General features: G+C 43.2%; 1 protein-coding gene across 1 annotated transcript in view; it reads left to right on the forward strand.

Moving 5' to 3' along the window:
* The first annotated feature begins 333 nt into the window (after positions 1-333).
* LOC148026657 (syntaxin-32-like) overlaps positions 334-26,676 on the forward strand; it is a 62,355-nt gene continuing 36,012 nt past the window's right edge. The window contains exon 1 of the mRNA XM_087691131.1: positions 334-806. Coding sequence (XP_087547257.1) covers positions 566-806 — 241 coding nt within the window. The 5' untranslated portion in view covers positions 334-565. The remainder of the gene's footprint in view (positions 807-26,676) is intronic.

The following is a 26,676-nucleotide window of genomic DNA, read 5'->3' on the forward strand; positions in this document are numbered from 1 at the left end:
GGCATCGTGGATACCTGTAAGAAGAGGTTAAAGGAGAATCGAATAGTGGTCTATATACCCATGGAAAAATATTTGCAAGAGGTTACTAGATAGAGGGGGTGAGGTTGTTATTTCAGAGCTTCTTATCTCCTTTGCCATTGGCAAGGACCCCCAATTAGGCAGGTAGAATTACCAATGTCCACATGGAATTGAATTTTTTATTAAAAAAATCTCCAAACCTAATCACTGATGCACGTGCCAACCTAGTTGATGTATGGAGGAGGGCATATGCCCACCAACCTCGATATGGGTTAAACAACTAGCAAAGTGAGCGTTTCTCACCACGTGTGCGACCAAGCCTGAAGTTGGGCCAAAGGCCTATGGCTTTGTGAAAGAAACTCTTTTGGCTGGTGAGTCGGACCTCTGCTGTTTCTTCCTGACAGACATCCTCCCATCCATCCATACACCTTCCCGTCGCCTACATCGTACTGTCCTAATCTGCAAACCCATGCCATTGGAGCTCCCCCGTTCTCCCACATTCGCCTCGCGTCTATCCTCCGATCCCTCTCTGTGACTTGCCATTGGCATGGCCTCTTCATCCTACCGCGACCGCACTGCCGAGTTCCACACGATCGCAGATCGGCTGAGGAAGAGCAGCGCCCCAGCTTCGTCGTCTTCCTCGGCCAATGGCTCCTCCGACGAGACCGCGCGGCTTCTGCAGGGCCCCCGATCGTCAGCCTCTTTGCAGTCCGAATTCAACAAAAGAGCATCCAGAATTGGCCTCAGCATTCATCAGACGTCCCAGAAACTGTCTAAACTGGCCAAGCGTACGCTCCCTTGTCTCTTTATTTGGTTTTTGTTGCTCGAATGCGGGATCATTTTGACACCATTCTTGTTGGATCTATCGTAAAAATAGTGGGGATTTGAGGGGGAACTGCGTAATCAGATCCATACAGAATAGAGCAAATGGCGGCCTGAATGCCTTGTAAAGTTGAACTTGTTTTATCCACTGGACGTAGCTTTGCAACCTTGCTTCAAACGTGTGGTCAGTCTATGGGTGAGCCTGTTACGTAGGGTTTGTGGAGTTGAATTCATTGAATTGGTATAACGTCTGTTCCACCATCGGCTTTTGACAGCATACTCACCCTCAATGCTGCTTTGACCAAATTCAATGGAGATTTCCACGTACAAAGTTTCTGGTAGATCTATCTTGAAGCTCTTTGCAGTGCCTTGTAGATTCTCAAGCTTTTGGTAGATTCCTGTTGCATGAGGTCTTGCAAGGTGCCTCAGAAGTATTTCGTTTTTGTCTCAGTTTGCTTTGCCAACATGCACTAGAGTACAAAATGTAATTAGGTAGGCTTAAATGCCACACAAGCTGAAGGAAAGTACAAGGGGATGACAAGAATTGCAGCTTAAGATCATAAGGGAGCATTTGTAACTCACAGCAAATGCTGGAGACATGAACATGATTTTAATTAGGGTATGCTGGAGAACAGCAAAGAGATGTCTCGTTTCAGAACATATTGTAGAGCAAGGAAACTCCAATGTTGGGTCATCTTCATGTTGCTAGGGGTGTACTTCACCTTTTTGGATGATTTGGTGGAGAATTCAATTGCTTTCTGAGGAGCTATGTATAAGGCACCATAGTTGCTTGTGTTTGTGATTTCTAGAGATTTTAAAATAGGGGATTCTCATTTGGTGCATATGGTAATTGCAACATTGGATGCACTAAGGTGTTCAAAAGTTAAAATAATCCAGGTCTTTGGTGCTGTAGTTTTTGATGCTTTCAATGTGGAGGCAGATGTTGTGCAAGTGAGCAAGATGCTGCAACATCTCATGAAAATTCATCACATGTATGGTCAAGATTTGCTATTTAGACTGCTGTATTACTGCTGCAAATTAACAGCCCATGAATCATTGCAAGGTTTTTCTGTGATGGGTGAGGTCAACTTTTGTGTTGTAGCAGTCGTGATGTCATAGTCGTTTTTTCACTCAACAAGAAGCAAGGTGGCTGCAATATGTCAACTCTGTTAAAGCTGGTTAGCTGGTCATTCCCTGGACAGGAGCAGCAGGTACAGCAGCTGATTGGCAGGCGACAAGTGCAGGAGTGCCATGTGGCAGTCAGACAGCAGTCGGCTGCATTAAATGCAGCCAACCTGCATTATTTTTCGTGTTTTTCCGAGCCTATTTATAGGCCCTGGTTTCTGCAATCCTGATCACTTGTCTTCACAGATTTCAGGCTGCAAACCGTGGAGATTGCCCTTGGGGCTGATAGAGATTGAGATCTTCGAGGTGGAGACATATGCAGATATTCTCTCTACACCCGCATATATTTCTGCATTCCTATACAGCATTCTTCATTGCAGATTTTCTGCGTTTCTCTCTCTCTCTCTCTCTCTCTCTCTCTCTCTCCCTCTCTCTGCTCACCCTTTGTCTTAGTCATTTGCTTCCACGTTGCTTCACTTTGACATGGTATCAGAGCATTGAAGGACTGACCTAGGGTGTGGACCCATTTGAAGAGGAGATTTCAGCGTGACATAAGGCTGTGTTTTCAGCATTCCAGTGCGAGTAGGAGGGCTGTGCATCAGAACAAGGCTAAGGCGAGCATGGGTGTGTGAGAAAGGAGAAGATTTGCTGAAGTTGTTACTGTTTTTTTGCTGTTAGACAAGGAAGAAGGCTGCGTTTTGGGCCTTCAAGTGCAGTGTTTACCTTTTCAGAGCCTTCGGCGGGTGAAGAAGGAGCGGGACGAGACCAAGAGCCCTAGCAGGTTGTACTTCCACAATTAGAGGGGATTGCTTTTTGTGTTTTGTGCAGGCATTGTAGGCGAAGATGTCTTTTGAGGCCGAGACCGAGTTTCAGGCGATCATGGATTGGAAGGTGTCTATCTTACTGGCTCTTCCATTAGATCAAAAGCTCGATGGCGAGAATTACCGCATCTGGCGGATCATGATGCTTGCCATTTGGAGTCTTATGATTTGGCAGAGCTTGTTACGGAGGCTATTAATTGCCCTTCTTTGCGAGACGAGTCCAGACTTTCTTCCAATGATAAGTTGGAGTTGGCAAAGGCTCAGACACATTGGGATAAACTCAATGCTCGCATTCGCTCGTTTTTATTTCTCATGTACTACAATTGTTATCTCTCATATTGAGCATTTGACGGTGGCTCAGGAGATATGGCTGTTGGAGCTTGATCATATGTACAATTGGATGACTGTCATAAAGCGAGTGTCTTTGGAAGTGCAGATGTAGACCATGAGTGTCAATAAGTCATCTTCTATGCGGGAGCATATCAACAAGCTGAGGTAACTTCAGATGTAGGTTCAAAACGTAGGGAAGGTGATCTCTTTTGAAGACATGGCGATAACTCTTATTTCATAGTTACCACCCCGTTTCAGTGGTTTTTATTCCGCCTTGATTGGTTCAAGGCGGTCTAAGTCTCTTAGGTGGGAAGAGTTGGTTCCTATGGTCTTGGACCAAGAGGAGCAATTGAAAGGGACTAATGCTTCTAAATTTGAGGCCTTGGTTGGTTAGTCTTCTCAGAAGAAGGGGAAGGACCAAAAGAAGAAGAAGGAAGACAAATCTAAGAAACACAAAGAAAAGGAGTCTATTTGTCACATTTGTGGCAAAATAGGTCACTGCAAGAAGGATTGTCTTGACAAGGAGAAGGACGAGAAGGAGAAGAAAGAGAAATCTTCAAAGAATTCTGGAGCGGTGGCTGCTCTCTCATCAGTTGCTTTCTGCCACTTGGAGGTGGTTGAGGATTAGCCCCTGATAGCTTCTGATGCTGCATTGACAGCCCCATACACTCGGGAGTGGATTGTTGATAGTGGTGCCTCCCGGCACATGACGACTCCTTCAGCATGAGTCACTCATTTGTGGCCTTCGCATGGACAAATTTTTATTGGTGACAGTTCGTTTATTCTTATATAGGGACAGGGAAACATGCATCTTATTCCAGATGTACGTGGTGGTGTCTATACATCCAAGGTACTTTATGTGTTGGCCTTTGGATACTAGCTTCTTTTGGTGCACAAGTTTTGTGCCCTTCGCCTTTTGGTCGAATTTGATGAGGACTCTTTTCGGATTCTTGATCATGGATTGAGACAGGTTCTTTCTTCAGGTTATGAGGAGAATGGAGTCTATAAGTTACGGTCTTCTTCTGCCTTGACCTCTCTTCTTCGTACCTCCCAAACTCAGTTTGAGCTTTGGCATGCTCGGTTTGGTCACCTCAATTATGATTACCTTTGGAAGGCGTCCAAGGGATAGCTTGTTCAGGTTTGTTGGATATTGTGGTGAGCTAGGAGCCTTGTGTATCTTGCATCCGTGGGAAGCAAACTCGTGATGCTGTTCCTAGCAAGGCTTCAAGGCGGTCTTTAGTACACTTGGAGCTTGTTTCTACCGATCTTGTGGCCCGATGAGGATGGAGTCCCTTTGAGGAAGCTTATACTTCATGCTAATTGTGGATGATTACAACAGGATGACATGGGCTTATTTCTTGAAGTTGAATTCGGAGGCTTTCTCCAATTTTAAGGATTGGTTGTTCTTTAAGGAGAACTGACCAGGTCTGAAGTTGAAGAGCTTACGATTGGATAAGGGCGAAGAAATGCAATCCCATGTACCTGCATTTCTGGGTTGGCATGCCTTCACAAGCTACGTTTACCCTCTTGGTGGCTGCCCCTACACTTGGCAACCTCCATCTCATGAGGCCTCAACTCACACATGCCTCAAGGAACTACATTTGTAGCACAAACCATTTTCTTGGCATCTGAGGACTACCTTCACTCCCTCAACAGCTAGTGATCATCTTCCTCATCTCCAACGGCATCTAAGAACCATTATTCACTCCCTCAATAGCTATCCTTTACCTTCCAATGATTACTTCAATAGCCCACTGCTCGAAGGACTACATTTCACTCCCTTCACTATGTAGATTCCCACAAGTACTACCACCTGATTCAAACAAGACAATGCAGCCATCTTCTGAGTTTCAGTGCCACTGTATCAACTTTCCTTCAGCATGATCCAACGCATAATCATCATGTTCTTATGTTTTTTAGTTTCTCCTCTCTCAATGTTTGCCATATACACTGTGTTTCTCCACGCAAACCTTCATGTTTCTCTACACTATCGCATATCTTGATACCAGCAACACAAGCACATGATCTACTTTTTAAATACTAAAATTTTCATTGTTGTCCATCTAAATGGCACATTATTCTTCTACAAAGCATGCAATGGAGATGCAATTTCAACAAACCCGTATACATACTTCCTGTAGTAAGAACATAAACCCAAGAAGCTGCAGACCTCGTGTATATTTCTCAAAGGTGGCCATGATCGTATTATCTCAACCTTTGCAGGGTCCATGCGAATACCATCAGCCAATAGAATATGCCCCAAAAAGTGGATCTCATGCAAAAAGAATTCACTTATCTTGTCATTGATAACCAATCTATACTGACATAGTTCATTAAACACAATGTCTAAGTGCTTTCGATACTCCCGCTCATTCTTTGAGTAGACAATCATGTCATCAAAGAAAGTGCCCACAAATCCTCTATGGCCTGAAAAAGTGATCTATCATCCAATTGAAAGTGGTAGGAGCATTTGTAAGTCCAAAAGGCATAATAAGCAACTCATATAATCCAAAAGATGTCAAGAAAGCTTTCTTAGGCGCATCATCTAATCTAATGCATATCTAATAATACTCGCTTTTCAAATCTATACGGTTGAATATGACTACCCCCTACAATCTATTCATAACATCATCGATCCGAGGGATCTAAATCCAGTTCTTTATCGCAATCTTGTTCAAAGCACAATAATCAATGCACATACGCCATGAACTATCATTTTTCCATCCCAAAAGCACTAGAGAACAAAAAGAAGATAAGCATGGCTGAATTAGCCCTTTCTCTAATAGCTCATTTACTCGACTCATAATCTCCTCCTACCAAGCTGTATTGACTCTGTAGAGTGACTTATTAGGTGGGCTACTTCTGAGAATAAGATCTATGCCATGATCTTCAAGTCGTTCAGATAATAGATGCCCTCGAAGTAACTAAGAGAAACAATCAGTATACATTTTTAAAAATGATATGCGATCCTTCTCTAACTTGACATATTTCCAATATTTTCACTATCATCATTATCCTTAGTAAAAACCAAGTACGCTGAAAGATGATTTTTCATTAATTTAGAAATGGCAGCTGCAGATACAACAAAAATAGATTCTCCTTTCAGCTTTACATCAAGCATAAGTGTCTTTCACTTATGCTAAATAGTGATCTCTTTTGCACAAGAATCACTCACTGTATGCATACAATAACACCATGGTATACCAAGCAGTACGTCACAACCCTCAAGTAGAGCAAAAAGAACTCTTTTTGTCCACATATCCCTATATATCCAACCGAAGCTTTCCATTAAATGGTGAGACAAACTCTACATGACCTTTACATGCCATTTCAACTTCCCCCATGTGTCCCATCTCATCCTCTCTAATGTGTAGTGTTGGAATTGGAAGGACACAGTTGAGAGAGTTTGAGATCGAGCAAGAGTGAGCATATGAGTGTGACGGCTGGATGAGCAGAGTGAAAGTCCGAGACAATAAGAGTGTACCAACAATGTGTTGGTACACAAAGAATAAAATGTATTTATACTTAGGGCATGTAAAGGATGCGTTCACATGTACATACATGGAGGTCACCGGGCCTTTATATCCCAACAACCTCCCACTTAAAGGTTCGATATGAACCTCTAGCTAACCACCTCCCACTAGTCAAATGCAATGCTCGTGCTGAGCTTTGCTTAGACTTTTAGTGAGAACATCTGCAGGGTTATCTTGTGTTTTAATCTTGGTCAATGTGATTTGACCATCTTCCAGAATCTGTCTGATGAAGTGATATTGCACATCTATATGCTTTGTGCGTGAATGATACATGGCATTCTTAGCCAGATACACAACACTCTGGCTATCACATCCCAAAACTGCAGTACCCATAGACATGCCGAGATCATCTGCAAGTTTGCTCAACCATATAGCTTCCTTAGAATCTTCAATAGCTGATATGTATTCAGCTTCAGTGGTACTCAATGCAACAATGTTTTGCAACTTGGAACACCAAGAAACAGCCCCACCAACAATTGTAAAGACATACCCGTTGGTGGACCTACGAGTGTCCAAGTCACCTGCCATGTTTGCATCACAATAACCCTGCAAAGTAAGTGCACCCTGCCCATAGCAAATACTTTTTCTTTGTGTACCCTTAAGGTATCGAAAAATACACTTGACAGCCTCCCAATGTGCTTTGCCAGGATTTGACATAAACCTGCTAACAACTCCCACTGCATGAGCAATGTCTGGACGAGTAGCAACCATAGCATACATAAGAGAGCCACAAGTTGATGCATAAGGAACTCCCTTCATAGCATTTGCTTCCACGTCATCTTTCGGGCTGTTGGCTTTGCTAAGCTTGAGATAAGGAGGTAAGGGTACCCCAAAAGGCTTAGCTTCAGCCATGTTAAATCTGTCCAGTACCTTTCCAATGTACTTTTCTTGAGATAAAAACAGCAATTTCTGCATTCTATCTCTACAAATCCTCATGCCCAAAATATGCTCTGCATTCCCCAAATCTTTCATGGAGAAAGCTGATTTTAGCTGATTTGTGAGAGCATCCAAGCTAGTCTTTCTTTTCCCAGCTAGTAACATATCATCCACATACAAAACAAGTACTATGGGGCTGCCATTTGTATCCTTTTTCAGGTACAAGCAATGATCTGCATGGCTGCGTGTAAACTTATGAGATAGCATAAAAGTATCAAACTTTTTGTACCATTGCCGTGGTGCTTGCTTCAGTCCATACAGGCTGCGTTTTAACTTACACACCATCTGTTCTTTTCTAGGAACTACAAAGCCCTCAGATTGTTCCATGTAGATTTCCTCATCAATGTCACCATGCAAGAAAGCTGTTTTTACATCCATTTGATACAGCTCTAAATCCAAAACAACAGTAAGAGCAAAAAGCACACATAAAGTGGTCATCTTCACAACAGGTGAGAAGACCTCTTGGAATTCAATCCCTTCCTTTTGTGCATAGCCTTTGGCAACTAGCCTTGCCTTGTACTTGGGTTTCCCATCAACTGTCGTGACCTTGTGTCACAACTCTATAGAAACAGAATTTGTATCCTTTTTCATTAATTTGTCTATATAATGATTTATTAAATTTGTTTCCTTTGCACTAATTAGATATAAAGAAAAGTGCATTGGAGCTGGCCACTGATGAGTGGTCACAGGTTATGGTGGACCCACGCGGTGGGTTAGAGAAAAGATAGATCGCACTTCCATCTATATGGCCCGATTGGGCGCTTGTGACTAGAACTCACGCATATTAGGGTTAGACTCGCACACAGAAAGGATTGATGCCTTGAAGTGTGGGCTAGATCCGCCAGAACAGACAATTACAATCAACAAGATGACATGATCATGAAATGCTTGTACAAAGTGCATGTGTGGGTTGAAAGCTTGAAATACACATTTCTTTGTATAGGAAAGTCACATGAAGATTCTGATACCGTTTTTGCGATGTACACGGAAAAAGCTTTTATATATCACCGATATTGGAGGGTCCCTAAATTTTAGGAGCCTCGAATTAGCCTAAAAATACTAGTCCTAAAATATAGGGATGTCATTCTAAAAATAGTAAATTCTGTACTCTGACTGTGCTTACTAAATTTGGTTGTTTCTATTCTTGACAGTATTTAGCCCAAAAAGGAAGGCCATAGAGAAGAGACAAGTGTCAAGACACTTGTTACACAAGTTTCCAAGTGTCCCACCACTTGTCACATCTCATGACATGTGGCTGAACACTTGTCTTGTGCTACTCCACTTTCCCCTTTTGTACTAGCTCTTCCCTCTCCTATAAATAAGAGCTCGTTTTTCTTCATTCAACATAATTTTTCTTTGTTGTAAACTCATGTACAGCACCCACAGATAGCCAGAAACTGGGCCCATCCATCCCCATCATCATCCCCACTTCTCCATTATCAAATTCCTCCATATTTCCTCTTCTATCACTGCTGTTTTACAGGACAGCAAGCTTGTAAATTCATTACAGCACCTCCTTCTCGAGCTCTTTCTTCCATTTTAGCAACAAGAAGCAAGCCCTATCCATGTACTGCTGATCAACGATGGAGAAAGGCTGATTTCCCCTCTTTCTTCTCTCATACTATAAAGAAATCAGTTCTTATCATTGCATAATAGATAATGCATGTGTGTTTGTACATCTTTGCATGATCTTGTGAGAGTGAGAATTACTTCTCCTCACTCTCAGGTTGATTGTAACTGAGCTCTTCCCTAGGGGACTTGGGTTGAGCAGAAATACATTCCTTCGGGGGGGGGGGGGGGGAGGGTTGCCCATCTTCAACCCTCAATCTTGTCTCCATTACTTTTACATTTTCATGGCTGAAATTTTGTGAGTAATTTTCATTTTCAGCTTTAAGTGTTCATTCTCTTTTATATTAAGTCTCGAAAACAAGCGAATTTCATAATTGTTAAGCATACTACGTTGTTCGGGGCGTTTACACCTTGTACACCCATTTGTTTGGAAGTGGCTTTCTTCCCTTTGGTAATGACATAAGATCCCAAGTATCATTTGCATATAGAGATTTAATCTCTTCCTGCATGGCTAGCTCCCACTTACTGTTGAACTCACATGACTTGGCCTCTTTGTATGTAAGAGGCTCACCCTCATCTGTAAGCATCACATAATGCAAGGAGGGGTCAAACCTATGTGATTGCCTTCTTACGCGTGTAGACCTGCGTACCCAATGATCAACATTGTCAGGAATTGGGTCTACATCAGGAGGTATATTATTTTCAGCATTCATTTGCTGCTGTAAATCATTTTCAGCATGTTGTTCATGCTGTACAACACCTTCATTTTCATTTCCAGCATCTGCATTTTCATTATCAGCGAGCCTATCTTGCTGTCCATGACCTCCTTGTGCTTCTATTTGCTGTCCATCATCATCTGGCTCAAAAGTAACTTGTTGATCATCAGTTTCAGCCTGTGGTACAGCACCTTGAGGCTCATTTTCTGAAGTTATGGGTGGCTGCAAACTCTGTAATTTCACCTTTTTCAGATCTTCATTAGAGGCTAAAGAGCCTTTCAGTAATTTTGCCTCATTAAACATAACATTACGGCTGCGAATAATTTTCTTGGACTGAGGTAACCACACTCTATAGCCAAATTCACCCTCATCACCATAGCCCATGAAAATGCCTTTGGTGGATTTTGGGTCAAGTTTGTTCCTTAGCTCATCCCTAACATGTACAAAAGCATCACAACCAAATATACGTAAATGGTCATATGAGGCTGATTTGCCAGACCAAACCTCCTCAGGGATGCCATTATTTAAGGATCTATTTGGAGAGCGGTTGCAAATGTGAACCACAGTTTTGAATGCCTCTCCCCAAAATGCATGAGGGAGATTGGCAGTGGACAACACGCACCGCACTCTTTCACATAAAGTCATGTTATATCTTTCAGCCACCCCATTTGAAGAAGGACTGTAAGGGGCTGTAAGCTCCCTCTTAATACCATGTAAGTCACAAAATGACTTGAATTCAGTCGATGTGAACTCACCCCCATTATCAGTTCTCAAGCATTTCAGCTTTCTATCTATCTGAGTGGTCACAAATGCATGAAAAGTTTTAAAAACAGCAAACACTTCACTTTTCTTTTTCAGCAACACCCAAATCTTCTTGGAACAATCATCAATAAAGGAGACAAAATATACAGCACCACCCAATGATTTCACAGGCATACTACATACATCAGAATGCACTAAGTCCAAGACATTGGACTTACGAGAGTCACCAGAGTAAAAGGAAAGTTTTATTTGCTTTCCAAACTGACACTCATTACAAAAATCAAGTTTAGAGCCTTTTCCATCAACTCTCTTCAGAGAGGTAAGAACATCAAGTCCTTTTTGGCTCATATGGCCTAATCTCTTATGCCATAACTCCAAGTGGCTGCAAATTTCAGCAACTGCAAGAAACTTGCCATTCAAGGCTTTACAATGCGAACAATACAATGTGCCCTTCTTGGTTCCTTTTGCAATCAGCATGGAACCCTTTTTTACTTTCCACAAACCACCACCAAACAGTGTGGTTTAGCCATGCAAGTCAAGCTAACCAACAGATAGTAAACTCTTTTTAATGCCAGGCACATATCTGACATCTTTCAACACAAGCTCTTGACCATTGTCTAAAGACAAGTGTACAGTGCCAATCCCATCAATGCTGCAAGCATGGGTATTTCCAATGTACACCTTTCCATAACTACCTGCATTGAACATAGCAAAACACTCCAAGCAAGGAGTTACATGGAAAGAGGCACCAGATTCTACAATCCAAGTCTGAGTGACACCATCATCAACTGACAAGAGTGCATCAATCACATCAGCCTTGGTAATCTGCATATCCTGTATCTGAAATACAAGGGCATCATAATCAACTGCACATAATACATCAGCCTCTTTATCTGAAAGCTCCTCTATGACCACACTAGAGGCCACATTGGCCTTTTCTTTGCCTTTGGATGTCTCCAATGCATCTGTCTTTTCTTCCTTCTTATTTTTATCTCCTGCATTCTTCTTTCTCTCTTGTTCCTTCTTGTAGTACCTGCAATCAGGTTTCTTGTGGCCCTTCTGACCACAATGATAGCAAGTAATGTCACTCTTATCCTTTCCTTTGCTCTTGCTCCTGTTTCTCTGCCCTGCATATGCATTTTTCTTTTCAGCCCTACCTCTTACATTATAAGCTGAGTTGCTGCCTTCTCCACTAGACATACGTCTAATTCTTCATTTAAGATAGAACCCCTCACCCCATCATATGAGAGATTGGGGTTATTGCTAAGTGAAACCACCAAGGTCTCCCAAGAGCCAGGTCGTGTCATAATCAAAAAGATGGCTCTCAACTTATCATCAAAATCCAAATTTGCATCTTTAAGCTGATTTAGAATCCCTGTAAATGCGCTCAAGTGCTCAGCTGCAGGCTTTGACTCATCCAGTCGCATATTCACCAACTTGCGCATTAAATGCACTTGATTAACAAGTATGGCGATCTCATAAGTAGTCTTCAACTTCTCCCATATTGCATAACCTGTGTCTAAACCCTTAATGTCTGTCAGAATGTCATCAGTGACACCCATCTTTATGTAAGCCACAGCCTTTTTATTCACTCTGGCTCAATCTGCATCAGACATTAGTGCGGGTTTATCTTCTTGCAAAGCATCCTCACAATCCTTCAGGAACAAAATGCCCTGCATACGGTCTTTCCAAAGGTCAAAGCCATGACCATCAAACCGTTTGATCTCCACAAACTCTTGATGTCTGAACTGGAAGAAGTTGCAGCCATTTTATCAAGAACACAAGAGTAAATGCACTAATCTGTGGAAGCACAAGCTGAACCAGCAAAGTACCCTGCTGTTTTTCCTCAACGAGAAATAAATCTTTGCTGTTTATACATTAACCAGCCACTGCACGGGCAAAAGATGCAGAAATTTACCAAAATTCTGCACAAATTCCCAAAATTTCAAGTCCAAAATTGCATGAATGTCAGTCAATCTGACCTAGCTGAGTAAAGCTTTGCCACATGAAAAGCCCCAATTTTTTGGGATCCAATGTCAGGAAATTTTACCCAAAAATGCAAAATTTCGACAAAATTGGCAAAATCCCCAATTTAATTAAGGTCACCGCTCGCAATGTCTGCAATTTTTGACTCAAAAGTCACTGACATGTATGAATTATATCAAATCTGGGAAAAGCCCCAAATTTCTGGCTAGAATCCTCACAGATCTGTGATCTGTGCTTCTGGCGTGTGGACTCCCGTCAATGGCAAGTGGTAATGAGGGGATTAGAGAAAAAATTTGATTTGTTTTTGAAAAAACAAAGGAACTAACGGGGGAGGGGGGGGGGGGGCCGTTGACCCTCGTCGCGTCACGTCACCCTCAGACGTCGCCCGTCTGTCCAATTCCGAACCGTCACGCGACCCCGTCACGTCTTACGCTTACCCGTCGGCCGCCTGCCTGTCGCCCGTCACACGACCTTTGCGCTTGCCTTTTCATTGGTTCCGTCTGCCCGCGAGTCGTTGCACTGCACAGTTGTCAACTGCACTTCATCACGCTGGTCTGCTGGTTTCCTGCTACAATCGCCTGCTGACTGCTGCTACACGCCTGTTGCTGCAAGCCCAGCAACCGTCGCCTCAATCTTGGAAAGCGTGCAGAGTCTTGGCTCTGATACCAGTTGTTGGAACTGGAAGGACACAGCTGAGAGAGTTTGAGATTGAGCAAGAGTGAGCGTATGAGTGTGACGGCTAGAGAGAGTGTGAGCAGAGTGAAAGTCCAAGACGATAAGAGTGTACCAACAATGTGTTGGTACACAAAGAATAAAATGTATTTATACTTAAGGCACATAAAGGGTGTGTTCACATATACAATGTGCGTGTACTATATACACGGAGGTCACCGGGCCTTTATATCCCAACACGTAGATGAGCTACTATATCTACAAAGATGAAGTTGGCTCGTGCATCATTATCAAAGAATATCAATGCATATTGATCCCTAATTTTGCCCCATACTCGGCACAACTCAATAGCATCATCATTGGGCTGATCACTAACAACATCAGGCACCAATACCACCAATGTTTTGGGATTCTTTCCCTTAGGATCTCCCTGATTTTTTGATTTTGCAGCTTGCTATCTATTGGAACAATCCCTTGTAATGTGACTCTCCTATTCACAAATAAAGCATTTATTTGTAACTATCAATTTTCTACGATGTGCCAATGGTTTCGAGCCCTTTCTTTGCTGTTTTGGCCTCTTTTCAAGCTGATTTTCAAATCTGTCTCTTTTCTCAACCTTAAACAACTTTTTATTCGACTTCTCTCCACTCTCTAAGAAGCTTGAATCCTTTCCATGCAACAAAGCATATGTTGTAGCAGTAGTCTCTATGAGTTGAGACATGCTAGAGACCATGGATTTAATACAAAAATCCCTAATTCCTTTAGGCAGCCTCTCCACTCTCTAAGAAGCCCGAATCCTTTTCATGCAACAAAGCATCTATTGTAGCAGGAGTCTCTATGAGTTGAGAAATGCTAGAGATCGTGGATTAAATACAAAAATCCCTGATTTCTTTAGGCGGCCCACAAACATATTTTTCCACTTGCTCATGAAAGGATACGAGGCAATAAGTGACAGGCAGCAATGCATTCTAAAACTTCTTATTATACTACTCCAAATTCTTGCATTCCTTAGTATCCAGCTTATTCCAAGTGGTCATAATGTCCACCTCAAAGGTACTTGCCAACCAATTCAATGCAAACATTTGCTTGAATTATATCTATGTTGACAATGCTCTACCTTGCATCAAAAGAGTGGACCACCATTGCAATGCATTCCCCTTCAAGAAAGTGGCTGACTTTTGAAACTTGGAGGATTCAATGAAGTTTCCCCTCTAAATAGGCCACATCAAACAACTGAATGAAGGTCAAAGCTTTCAACCCAACTTGTGCACCACTGAGAACTCAAACTTCACTGCTTTTCCACCCTCATCACAGTCTTTTGCTACCCCTTTGTGTGTCAAGTTGTCATACACTGGCTACTATAAAAAGGGTGCTTTTGCTGAATTTACATCAAAACCAGCACCAAATGGAGCATTTGCATGACCAGCACTCATTCCTTGAGACCATAAGCATTCAAGGATGCAAATGCATTACCAAACATGCTACTTTGTGCCCCAAGCATCAAGCCAATGCTGCCATACATAGGGATAGGGTTTTGCACATTTCCAACCATAACCGAATACATTGGGCCTTGCGCACCATGCATTGGCTATGTTGCATACCACAAGGATTTGTGCCATACATTCCTATATCCGGTCCCTGTCCAACCATAGCATGAAAAATTGTGCTACCACCTAAGTATCTTAGTTGCACCGTCATAACATGCATGCCTAGCTATCCAAAATCCATTGGATTGGCACTTCCAAGGTGGCCTTGCATTAGCATTCCTTGCCCCATAGGTACCAACTATTTTGCTTCATTAGTATCTTTGGGAGCTTCAAATGAAGGCTTTGACATTACCTTCGCTAACACCTTGCTATCACGAAGGTGTAGAAAATGACTTCTTCTTCTTCTTCTTGCCCTTGTTCTCCTTCTTCAAAGTATTCAAAAATCAGGTGAACTGAGGATCCTTTGCCAATTCACCAAAGAGATTTGTTGTTATCCTCATCCGATTCTTGACCTGGTCGTCAAATTTCTCTTCACTTTGCTGGTCATCAGCCTCATTATGCCTTGAAGGCCCTGCATCTTGCCCAACAACAACATTTTTAGATTGTTGTCCATGGTTTGAGCCTTGTCCAAGATCAGACATTGCATTTCCTTCATTCCAATGTGAATGTTCATATTGAGAGGTATCATCACTGCTTGATTTCATCTCACTGTAGAAAGACATCTTGTTGTAATTTCTAAGCTGAGAGCAAAATTCAACACTAGCACAAAGCTTTGCTTGCAATCAGGTGCCTCGAGCCCACCAAATCAAGGGATTGAGTGGTGTCTCGGCAATGAAACCGGCCTTTCTTCTCAGAGAGGGTGGTAATTCCCTGATCAAGCACTTATTTACAACAACCAGTAAATAAACATAAACTGGAATGCACACTTTACCTTCAAAATTCTTAGACAATGGACACCTTGTTGACCCTAAAATTAACACCCCTTTTGGTATTTTTCTCTATCTTCAATTGCCAATGGATTTAGTACAAGCCGAGATTCCACAATCTCTTTGGTTGATCCAAAAGCCCTTTACTGTTTCAACATCAGCAAACTAATTGGGCAATTCGCCCCTTGATTTTTACCCAAGACTTGCTCTAATTGGACCCCAACATGACAAATGCTACCCCAAATCTACGATGGATGGCTAGGCATCTAAAATCCTTGATAATACAACAAATTAATGGCTGGGTCAAAACTAACACCAACTAACCACCAGAACCCAGGTGGCATAACTTATTACAACTTTTGCCTTTGACACCCACTACATTCTCGGAATCCTTGGCCTGTTACCATGAAATAACTACGATGTGCATTATATGTGCTAAATGATCTTGCATATTTGATTCATAATTTAATCAAATGTTATCAACAAGATTAAAGCATCTCAAAATTTCACATCCCCATGACATACAAACACACACACTCTCTCTCTCCCTTTCCTTTTTTTAATAATGAGTTGTTTATATTAATTACAAAAAAAAGTCCAAGATAACAAGATTACAAGGTTTAAGGTGGCTCTAGGCCATCACATGTAAACCAAATACAATGGATTCAACAAACACAAAAGAACGAGTGTGCAAGAGATACCCCGAGACTCAATAGACACATAGGATCAAGACTGTTTACGAGATTTTGCTTCATGGGTCTGGGCCTTCATTGCCAATGTCTCCAATACACCATCCTCAAAGAAGTCTCCAAGCACTACAAAAGGATTGGGCCTCTCTCAAGATCTTCTCGTAAGGAAGAAGGTCCATCTATAGGATGGGAGCTTACAATCCCATGAAGCAATCACTTGAAACTAACCTTCCTTTAGTGGATGGGTGGTAATTCCTTGATTACAACTTAATTACAGCATCAAGCATTTATTGCAAAACTGAAAATACTAATTACCTACTAATCTTTGGACAATCGATATCTGGTTAGCCCCAAAACTAGCGCCCCTTTCGATATTTCTTTAGCTTTATTGAAGCAAAAATTGATTTATAGTGGGATTCTTGCAATCCCCTTCGCAATCCAAACTCCCCTAAGTATCCAAAGTGACCGACAAGTTTTTAATCTAATTTGCTGTCATGAGGACATGTATTTTTGAAACCTCACTTAACATGTGGATTAATGTTGCACACATGAGGTGTAACTAGGGTAGAGTAAATTTACAAGCCTAAGGGTAGAGTAAATTTACAAGCCCAAGACCCAAGAAAATCACGGGATGTCAAAGGTAAAAGTTGTTGTAAGTTATGCCACGCAGGTACTTAGTGATATTAGGTGCTAGTTGTTGGCCTAGGTCATTCATTCGGCCATAAGTGTCAATTGGTGACACTAGAGAAGTGGCATTTAATTGTACCTAACACCAATCTAATGGTCAAAGATGGTGCAGACACACTCAGGAATGGAAGTTGCCTAGCCAATTTAATTATTGGCCAATCAAATTATTTTTCAGAACACCAAATAATTATTAGATTAATTTTCAGTATTTAAAGACTGAAAATTAATATTTAATTATGGATAATGTTGGAAAAACCATTAAGGAAGGCTGTCACTTGTCAAAAATGCCCATGCAAGACTGAAAATGTCTTTAGAGGCTGGAGAGAGGCATTTTTAGTGTATTCAGCCTACAAGAGAGAGGGAGGAGATGTTGCTGGTCTGATTTGCAGCCATTGGAGGATCTTTTCATGCAGCCAGGGGCAAGAGAAGACCAATCAACAACATGTGACAGTATCTACAAGCTATTGAGATAGGGCAGCAATACTAAATGATTGATTTTCTTCAGTTCTTCCTGAAGAAAGTCTGAATTTTCTCTCTCCTCAGTATTCTCTCTCATCTCCCAACCTTTCTACAACCACAGATTATAGCATTGAGATCACCAAAGACTGAGAAATTTCCGATTTTCTATTGTAAACCCTAATCTGCAACACACATTAGGATTTAGCAATAGCCTCATAAAGCGTGCCAAAAACTGGAAGCTCCAAGACTTGGATTCAACAAGGCTGACGCTGTTTTTAGCCTATTCAAGTGGAGGGACCAGCAAATCATTGAATTTGGGGCATTTCCCATCTCCATCAAAGTGGGTGAAGGCCAATTAATTGCCTGAATCAAGGGGCAAATCAAATTGAAGACTTGCTCGTCGTTTTGGACAGCAAGGGGAGTTGGAATACCAAAAGGGATTGGGAGAATCCCATGGTACATCAACTTCTTCTTCAATTAAGTTAAATAAATACCGAAAGGGGCGCAAGTTTTAGGGCCAACAGGGTGTCTAATGTCCAAGATTATATGGTAAAGTGTGCATTTTAGTATTATGAATATGTTAATTGCTGTAATTAGTGCTTAATCAAGTTATTTACCACCCTATCCGAGGAGGAAGGCTGGTTACATTTGCCCCTTAATTCGGGCAATTAATTGGTCTTCATCCACTTCGAGAAGAGTGGAAATTCCCCAAATTTGATGGTTGACTGGTCCTCCACTTGATTTGAGCTGAAAATCACCTTCAGTCCTAAATAATTCAGGTCTTGGAGTCTTCAATGTCTCGCACGCTTCCCAGGGCAACTGGTAAACCCTAATTTTTGCTATAAATTAGGGTTTACAATAAAGATTCACCCAAAATCTCCACTTCAATGGCTAGATTGCTGTAAAACTTGGAACAAAGCTGGGAAATGGCTAGAGAAAGAGAGAGAATGTTGTAAAGAGAGAAATCAAAGATTTGTCACAAGAATTTAGTGAAATTGGGTTGATGACCTAGTTTTCCAGCCCCAAATAGATTCACCAACAGCCAAGGGAGTATTAGAGGCTCTAATCTTTGGGAGAAAGTGCATCAACCACAACCACCAGCTTCCCCTAGTCAAGACCAAAATGATATCCACCTCAAAAGTAGGCAGCAATAGCAGTCCAACCTCTCTTCCCAACAGCTCCAAAATGCAAAAACAAGATTTCCTTCTCCCTTTAGCCCTAATTTAACTCTCCCAATAGCCTCAATTGCACCTCACATGTGCAACTTTTACTTAAACGTGTGATTAAAAAATAATTCACATGTTAAGTGAGGCTTACAAAAATGCATGTCCTCACGACATCACTCGACTAGCGACATTAAAAGCCAACAAGGTTGGTGGGTCACGAGAGCATTGGTGTCGTTGCGGCTCTTTGGGGGATTATGGATCCTTGGGAGTAGTTGAAACTAAAGCAGTCGGTGCATCTCAGCAATGAGGATAAGTGCAGAGAGGGTTCAGAGATAAAGAAGGGTCAACAGGTACTGCAAGGATGGAAGTCTCATTGGCTTTTCCTTTAGCGCAGCGGGCTTCCATCCCTCTATCTCCAAGTTAGAAGGAGGAGCTGGTTGCTTGTGTTTAGACTAGCTGGACTAAATAATATGTTGCCCAGCAAGGCGAGGGGTGTGTTTTAGTCTTTATCCACAAGCTAGTCCACCAAGGTAGACTTTCTATTTGGACATTTTATTAAGAAGTGACCCAATTGACCACAAGAGAAACAATGTCCAACAATAGTATCCCACTTCCGGCAAAACCAAAGAAACTGCATACCATTGCACTTGAGCCACAATCAATTGGGTCTCTTTCAGGCTGTATTCCATAGCATACACAACCTATTTCTATTGGTTGCCTTCAAACTGGGCGGGACCAACACATGACCCATTGCAACCATAGCATCCTTGAGTAGGGCCCCATAAATAGTTGGGAAACACTCCACTTCCACCCGTATCACACATGCTTCCTTGAGTAGACATTGAAAATCTGCCATCAAACGCCATGAGACAATGTGCACCAACTATTATAGAAAAAAAAGTAGTTGTTGATGGAGAAGAAAGTCCCAACCCAAGGGGGAGTGAATCACAACCTCATAGAAGCCGTGTTGACTAGCAAAAAAAATCTCCACACTGTCAGTTTGGAGAAGAGAAACCAACCTCTAATGGATCTTGGTGAGGAAAGGAATCCTGCCAATAAAGAAGAGAGACAAGAAAAGGTTAAGTCAATTTTATAGTTCCCAAGTAATTGTCAAATGCATTGACAAAGCCCACAATTTGCATATATCAATATTTCAAATATCTTCTATTCGGTATCTTGAACTCCGCAAATAGGGTAAAGACATGATTACCCCTCAACCAGCACATTCACCTATGCAACAACAAAATAACATCAGTAAATGGTTTTGCAACATTCTTTCTTTCTTCAATTGCTTCCCAATCAACACAATCAAGTTCAGAAAAGAAAAGGTTACCCCCCAATCAGCACATGCGTCTATGCAACAACAAAGTGACATCAACAAATGGCTTTTGCAAACAGCTTTCTTTCTTCATATGCCCTCCCTCAGTAAACAGCACCTTGCCCTTGGTGGCTTGGCCATCAAACATGCAACAGCAGCAATGCACCCACAGTGCTTGACATGGCCATCTTGCTATGATGACAGAATTCAGACATACATTGCTTTTTCTTACACCAGTGGCCTTGAGTTTGTCAGGGTGAAGCAATGCGGAAGCAAATGACCAAGACAAAGGGTGAACAAAGAGAAAAAAGAGAGAAAAAGACACAGTGAAACACAAAAAATCTGCAATGAAGAATGCTGTGTAGGAATGCAGAAATATACACGGGTGCAGAGAGAGTATCTACGTATGTCTCCACCTTGAAAATCTCATTCTCTATCAGCCCCAAGGGCAGTCTCCACGATCTGCAGCCTGAAATCTGTGAAAACAATTGATCAAGACTGCTGAAACCAGGGCCTACAAATAGGCTGGGAAAAACACGAAAAATAATGCAGGTCAGCTGCATTAAATGCAGCAAATGCAGCAGGCTACCACGTGGCACTCCTGCACCTGTCGCCTGCCAATCAGCTGTTGTACGTGCTGCTCCTGTCTAGGGAATGACCAGCTAGCTAGCTCTAACACCCCCTCTCAGATCTTGGACACGGCAGAAGGCTAAGGAATTTGGAGTGCTATCAAAGTAAAGCTTGGGGAAGTGCCTTTGTAAAGAAATCTACAAGATTGTCCTCCATCTTACAATAGACCAAGGAAATGGTCTTGTCCAAAATCTTCTCCTGAATGAAATGGTATTGGATCTCAATACGCTTCGTTCGAGCATGAAACACACGATTCCTGGCCAAGGCAATGCAACTCTCATTGTCACACTAAAGAGCAATAGGACCTATTTGCAGGCAGCAAAGGTCCTCCAAGAGTCTGCAAAGCTACACTGTCTCACATGTGGTAGAAGATGCTGCCCAATACTCCACCTCAATCGAAGAGAGGGCAACTGCGGGTTGCTTCTTGTTGCTCCATGAAACAGCACCAACACCCAAGGTAAAACAATAACTTGTCGTGGACCTCCAATGATCCACATCACCAACCCGATCTGAATCACTCCAACCTGTAAGTACCAAGTCTATAGCACCTATACCAATAGACTAATAGATTCCAAAATCAGGAGTCCCCCATAGGAACCGCAAAATCCTCTGAGCAACCTGCCAATGCACCATCTTGGGTTCACTCATGAACCTGGCCAACACACCTATAGCACAGCATAAGTCAACACGCGTATTAAGAAGCCAGATCAAGGAGCCAACCAATTGCCGATAATCGGTAGCTTCCGCCAAGGGAGAATTGGAATGAGCTGTAGCCTTCCGATTCGGATCCATAGGAGTTATAACAAACTTGCAACCCTCCATCTCACACATAGTCAAGAGCTCTTGTACATACCACTACTAGGAAATAAAGATCCCCCTCGGAGTTTGATATATCTCATAACCTAGAAAGAAGTGAAGAAGTCTCATATCCGTCATCTCAAACTTCTTATGAAGTGTTGTCTTCGTATGCTCAACCATCTGAGTATGGTCACTTGTCACAATCAAGTCGTCCACATAAAGAACAAAAAACACGTGACCTCCACCTAAGGTGTGGACATATAGCTAGGGACCGGCTTTGGAACGTCGATACCCTAATTTCTCTTGGAGAAACGAGTCAATCTTCTCGTTCCAAGCACAGGGAGCCTGCTTAAGGCCATAAAGAGCCTTCCGCAATCTGTACACCTTACATTAGAAAAAACAAAGTCGGGAGGCTGCTCAACATAGATCTTCTCCTTCAACTCCCCATTCAAGAAGGCAGACTTCACATCCAGTTCATAGACCAGCCATCTCCTATAGCTAGCCAAGGCAAGAACTACGTGAATAGTGGCCATCCGACCTGAAGGACCAAAAGAATCATGGAAATCAATGCTTGGGCACTTTGCAAAACCTTTAGCAACAAATCGGGCCTTGTGCTTGTCCAATGTGCCATCATTGCGGTACTTGGTCTTGAAGACCCATTTGACTCCAATAATCTTCTTATGAAGAGGCTTCGGCACAAGAAACTAAGTGCCATTCCTCTAAATTAACTCCAACTCCTGCTCCATTGCTTTCCGCCAATGATCATGCTATGAAGCCTCCTTTACAGAAGTCGACTCCTGATCCTACATGACGCGAGTCATCAAACAATGATTAGTATAAACAAGCTTAGTGTGGTGTGCTTGGTTCCTCCAAGAACGCCACAAGCCAACTTGTGACTATAACTCCTCAAGGACCCCCTCAATCCTTGCATCACGAAGAGTATCACGAGCCCAACGAAAAGGAGGCCAGATCTCGCCTCGTCGCTTTTCATCTATTGAAGTTTCGAGAGGGTCCACCGACAACAAGGGAGTAGTCGGTGAATCCAGTGGTGGCTGAGAACTAAGCTCCTCATCTGAAGAAGAGTCCGCAAGAGGCACAACCTCCAAAGATATAGTCATTGGAACCCAACTATCACCGAGATCGCCAAGAAGGGTGTTCCTCACTCCCCTCGGAAGCTGGATCTTCCATGAACTGAACATCGCGGCTCGTATAGACATCCCGCTCAACAGGATCATACAATCGGTAGCCTTGAAATTACGAGCTATAGCCCACAAATACCTGTCTTTTGGAAGCCGCTTCAAATTTGTCACACTGTGTCTTCAGGATGTGAACATAGGCATCACACCCAAAAACCCTAAAATAAGAAACATTTGGCTTAGACCCAAAGTATGCCTCATATGGAGCCAAATCAACAACAGCAGAAGTAGGGGAACGATTAAGGATGTGAACTGCAGTAGCCACAGCCTCAGCCCCAGCCCATAGACACTAAGGTGTCTAACGATGCTCCATCATGGTACGAGCCATCTCGATCATACTGTGATTCTTCCGCTCCAAGATGCCATTCTCCTGAGGAGTGTTTGTATTGGCAAACTCTGGGTGAATACCATGATCTGCAAAAAACGAGCAAACTCGTTGGGGAAGGCTGTGAGAGTGCGCAACGGAAGAAGAAACACGAACACAGAGGGAGAGAGCAGAAAATGAAGGAAGAAAATCTGCACTGACTGAAATGAATGCTGAATACACTGAAATGGACTGATCAGTCCCTGCACGCAGCCCGAAGCGTTAGTGAAGGCACCCGATCAGGCTGATGATGACGGCAGCATCGAAGACGGAGGAAGATGACGGAGTCGGAGTGTGCACCTGCCAAAGGAGGAGGGAAGATGATAATACAACTGACTGCCAAGTGGGAAATAGCTATAAATAGCCAAAAAACCTAAAAACTGGCCGACCTGAAATTTGAGGCCATAAATATGTCCGACCAGCATTTAATGCTGGTAAAAATGTCAAGAATGCTCAGAAAAATCCCGAAAAGGGTGGACAATGTCCGGCAAGTGAGGCAGGCTGAAGAATGCAGAAACTGCCATGGGAAATGCACATAAAATCCCGACTGGAGGAGAAAATGCACTGAAATGCAATAAATTGAGTGCTCTAGAATGAGCTACCTCCTCCGTCAAAACAAGTGATAGACAAGTCAGAGCTCCTAAAGTCCTCATCTGACTCAGATTGAGGCTCACAGGTAGGAGATGACAAGGCATGACAAACATGACTTCTAACACCCCCTCAGATCCTAGATGTGGCGGAAGGCCAAGGGAGAAATGGATCCTGGGGTGGCAAGAGGAATGCCAAGGTCGATGAAGTTCGTCGATGAAGATTGTCGATGAAGAAACTCCTCGCGATCCTGGGAAGCCCCCTCTAAAACAGTAGGGGCCAGGAAATCCCCAGCCGCATCACCGAGATCGTCCCCCTCTGAAGGGGATGGAGGGTACAAGGGAACCACTTGAGGAGAGGGTGGGGGATGGGAAGGAACCTGTGGAAAAGAGGGTGCACAAGTGGGAACGGGTGTAGCAATAGACAACTGCCTCGGAGGTCCCTGCATAAGAGAAGGGGAATGGAGCCTATAAAGCCCGCTCTCCTGCCAACCTGTCACAATAACAGCCCCTGTAGAAGAATCCTCAATACAAACGGCCTGCTCGATGAAGACAACCCGGGTACTGAGCCTAGTAAGGCCATAGACTGAGAGGTGTGGAAAGCCCAAGTCAGGAACATAAAGAGCTTGGGAAAGGGAGCTCGACGTGCGGTCGGGAAATAAAGGCAAAGTGCCAACTCCACAAATAGGCACCGAAACAATGTCACCAACAGTGACTAAACCCTCAGAAGGGCATAGATCCTGCAACAAATCACCTCGGGGAGTCATATGACTAGAAGCTCCACTATCAACTAGCCAAGGCCTCTCAGAAGATGAGGCAACCACTGAAGAAGGCTCCTCCAAGTCAACAATATGAAGGAACATTGACTCATGGGTAACCGCTGGAGTAGAGATAGAAGGCTTAGATGTTTTAGCTCCATGCTTCGCTCCTGGACGAAGGTGAGGGTACTTCTTTCAACATTTCTCCTCTGGATGTGTCCCCTTCCCATAGTATGGGCATTTAGTCTTCTCCGAGTAGGAGTCAGAACGTGAAGAACTCTCTTGTCTTTTAGCCTGTGACTTCCCTTTCTTTTGTGTCCCCCCTCTCGAACCTGCAACAAAAGCTTTGATGGAGGTGGATCCATTGGCTACCTCTTTGGCGCGCTCGTCATGCTCCAAAACAAGTGGGGCAAGCTCCTCCCATAGAAGCTTCTCACGGGTCCTCGATGTAAGAAGGCTGGTGTAGAAGACATCAAAACGGGGAGATGGCAGCTGAGTCAAAAGAATCATGGCCATATCCTCGGAAGAGATCATCCTGTCAAGGGACGTAAGCTCATCCCTCATGTTCTCCAACCTGTTGATATGATCCTTCATGGAAGAAGAATCATCAACAACGAGCATCCGTAATTTCTTCTTGAGAGTAATCCGATGGGCAAAAGTTTTCTGATGGTACAAAGAAGCAAGCTTTGTCCACACTTCCGCTGCTTTCCGCAACCTGCGCACATGCACTAGGACAGAATCCTGTAAGCTCATAAAGAGGAAAGATCGAGCTTGTGAGTTGAGCCGATCCCATAAGGCCGCACGATCCATCGATGATCCAACGGTGGGATCCTCCACTGGACGGGACATAGGGTGGGTAACAAACTCCCAAAGATCGAAGGTATCAAGGATACACTCCACCTTACACGACCAAAGTGAGTAGTTGGAACCATCAAGCCGGTCTTCTTTGGGCAAAGAAGGAAGTACGGGCACCTGTATAGAGGGTGCCATGGAAGGCATATGAAGGCTAGCAGAACGAGCCTTCTGTGAAACATGGAGAGAATGGGGAATAGAGGGATCTTGGTCAAATGGGCTAGGTGACCTCCGGTCGTCGCGTGAACTAGCACGAAAGTCTCTCCGTCTCTCAGAGGAAGGAATAGAGACCTCATCCTCTGAATCAACAAAGAACTGGTGATAAGACATCTTCGTATATATCTGCAATCACCAAACAATCTGCAACCAACAGACAATCAAGATGGAGCCGCCTATGTCAGAAAAGACCTAGAACATGCTATCGCCTGCAAGAGGAGAGAGAAAATGCTGCCGCTTGGAGAAAAAAACAGTCGCCTATCCTCCAGATGATGACGTCTTCTCCTCTGCTGATGTTGACCACCTCCTGTTGGCTGCGTTTGATGCAAACGCAGGCTGCGAACACCTAGAAAATTGTCGCCTTCAGCCTGGACAGCACCGCCAAGGAATGGAAAGGAGGGAAGAAAGGCTGCACTTGATGGTGTCCTCCTCTGCAATGGAAGCTCTCCTCTGTGCTCTCAGTTAGGCTCTGATACCATGTGAGAGTGCGCAACGGAAGAAGAAACACGAACACAGAGGGAGAGAGAGAGAGAAAGCAGAAAATGAAGGAAGAAAATCTGCACTGACTGAAATTAATGCTGAATACACTGAAATGGACTGATCAGTCCCTGCACGCAGCCCGAAGCGTCAGTGAGGGCACCGGATCAGGCTGATGACGGCAGCACCGAAGACGGAGGAAGATGACGGAGTCGGAGTGTGCATCTGCCAAAGGAGGAGGGAAGATGATAATACAACTGACTGCCAAGTGGGAAATGGCTATAAATAGCCAAAAAACCCAAAAACTGGCCGACTTGAAATTTGAGGCCATAAATATGTCCGACCAGCATTTAATGCTGATCTGACCAGCATTTAATGTTGGTAAAAATGCCAGGAATGCTCAGAAAAATCCCGGAAAGGGTGGACAATGTCCGGCAGGTGAGACAGGCTGAAGAATGCAGAAACTGCCACGGGAAATGCACATAAAATCCCGACTGGAGGAGAAAATGCATTGAAATGCAATAAACTGAGTGCTCTAGAATGAGCTACCTCCTTCGTCAAAACAAGTGATAGACAAGTCAGAGCTCCTAAAGTCCTTGTCTGACTCAGACTGAGGCTCACAGGTAGGAGATGACAAGGCATGACAAACATGACTTCTAACAAAGGCGATGCCAGATGTGAAGGAGGTCTCCAGGCAGCTAAACACAAATGTGACAAAGCTTGAAGGGAGTGGATGAGGTCGCTAGCTATGAAGGATTGACGCTAAGGTAGGAGTG

The sequence above is a fragment of the Lygodium microphyllum genome, chromosome 13, assembly GCF_053477565.2.
Source record: "Lygodium microphyllum isolate KBCC chromosome 13, Lygodium_microphyllum_v1.1.10, whole genome shotgun sequence".
In the NCBI taxonomy this organism is placed as follows: Eukaryota; Viridiplantae; Streptophyta; class Polypodiopsida; order Schizaeales; family Lygodiaceae; genus Lygodium; species Lygodium microphyllum.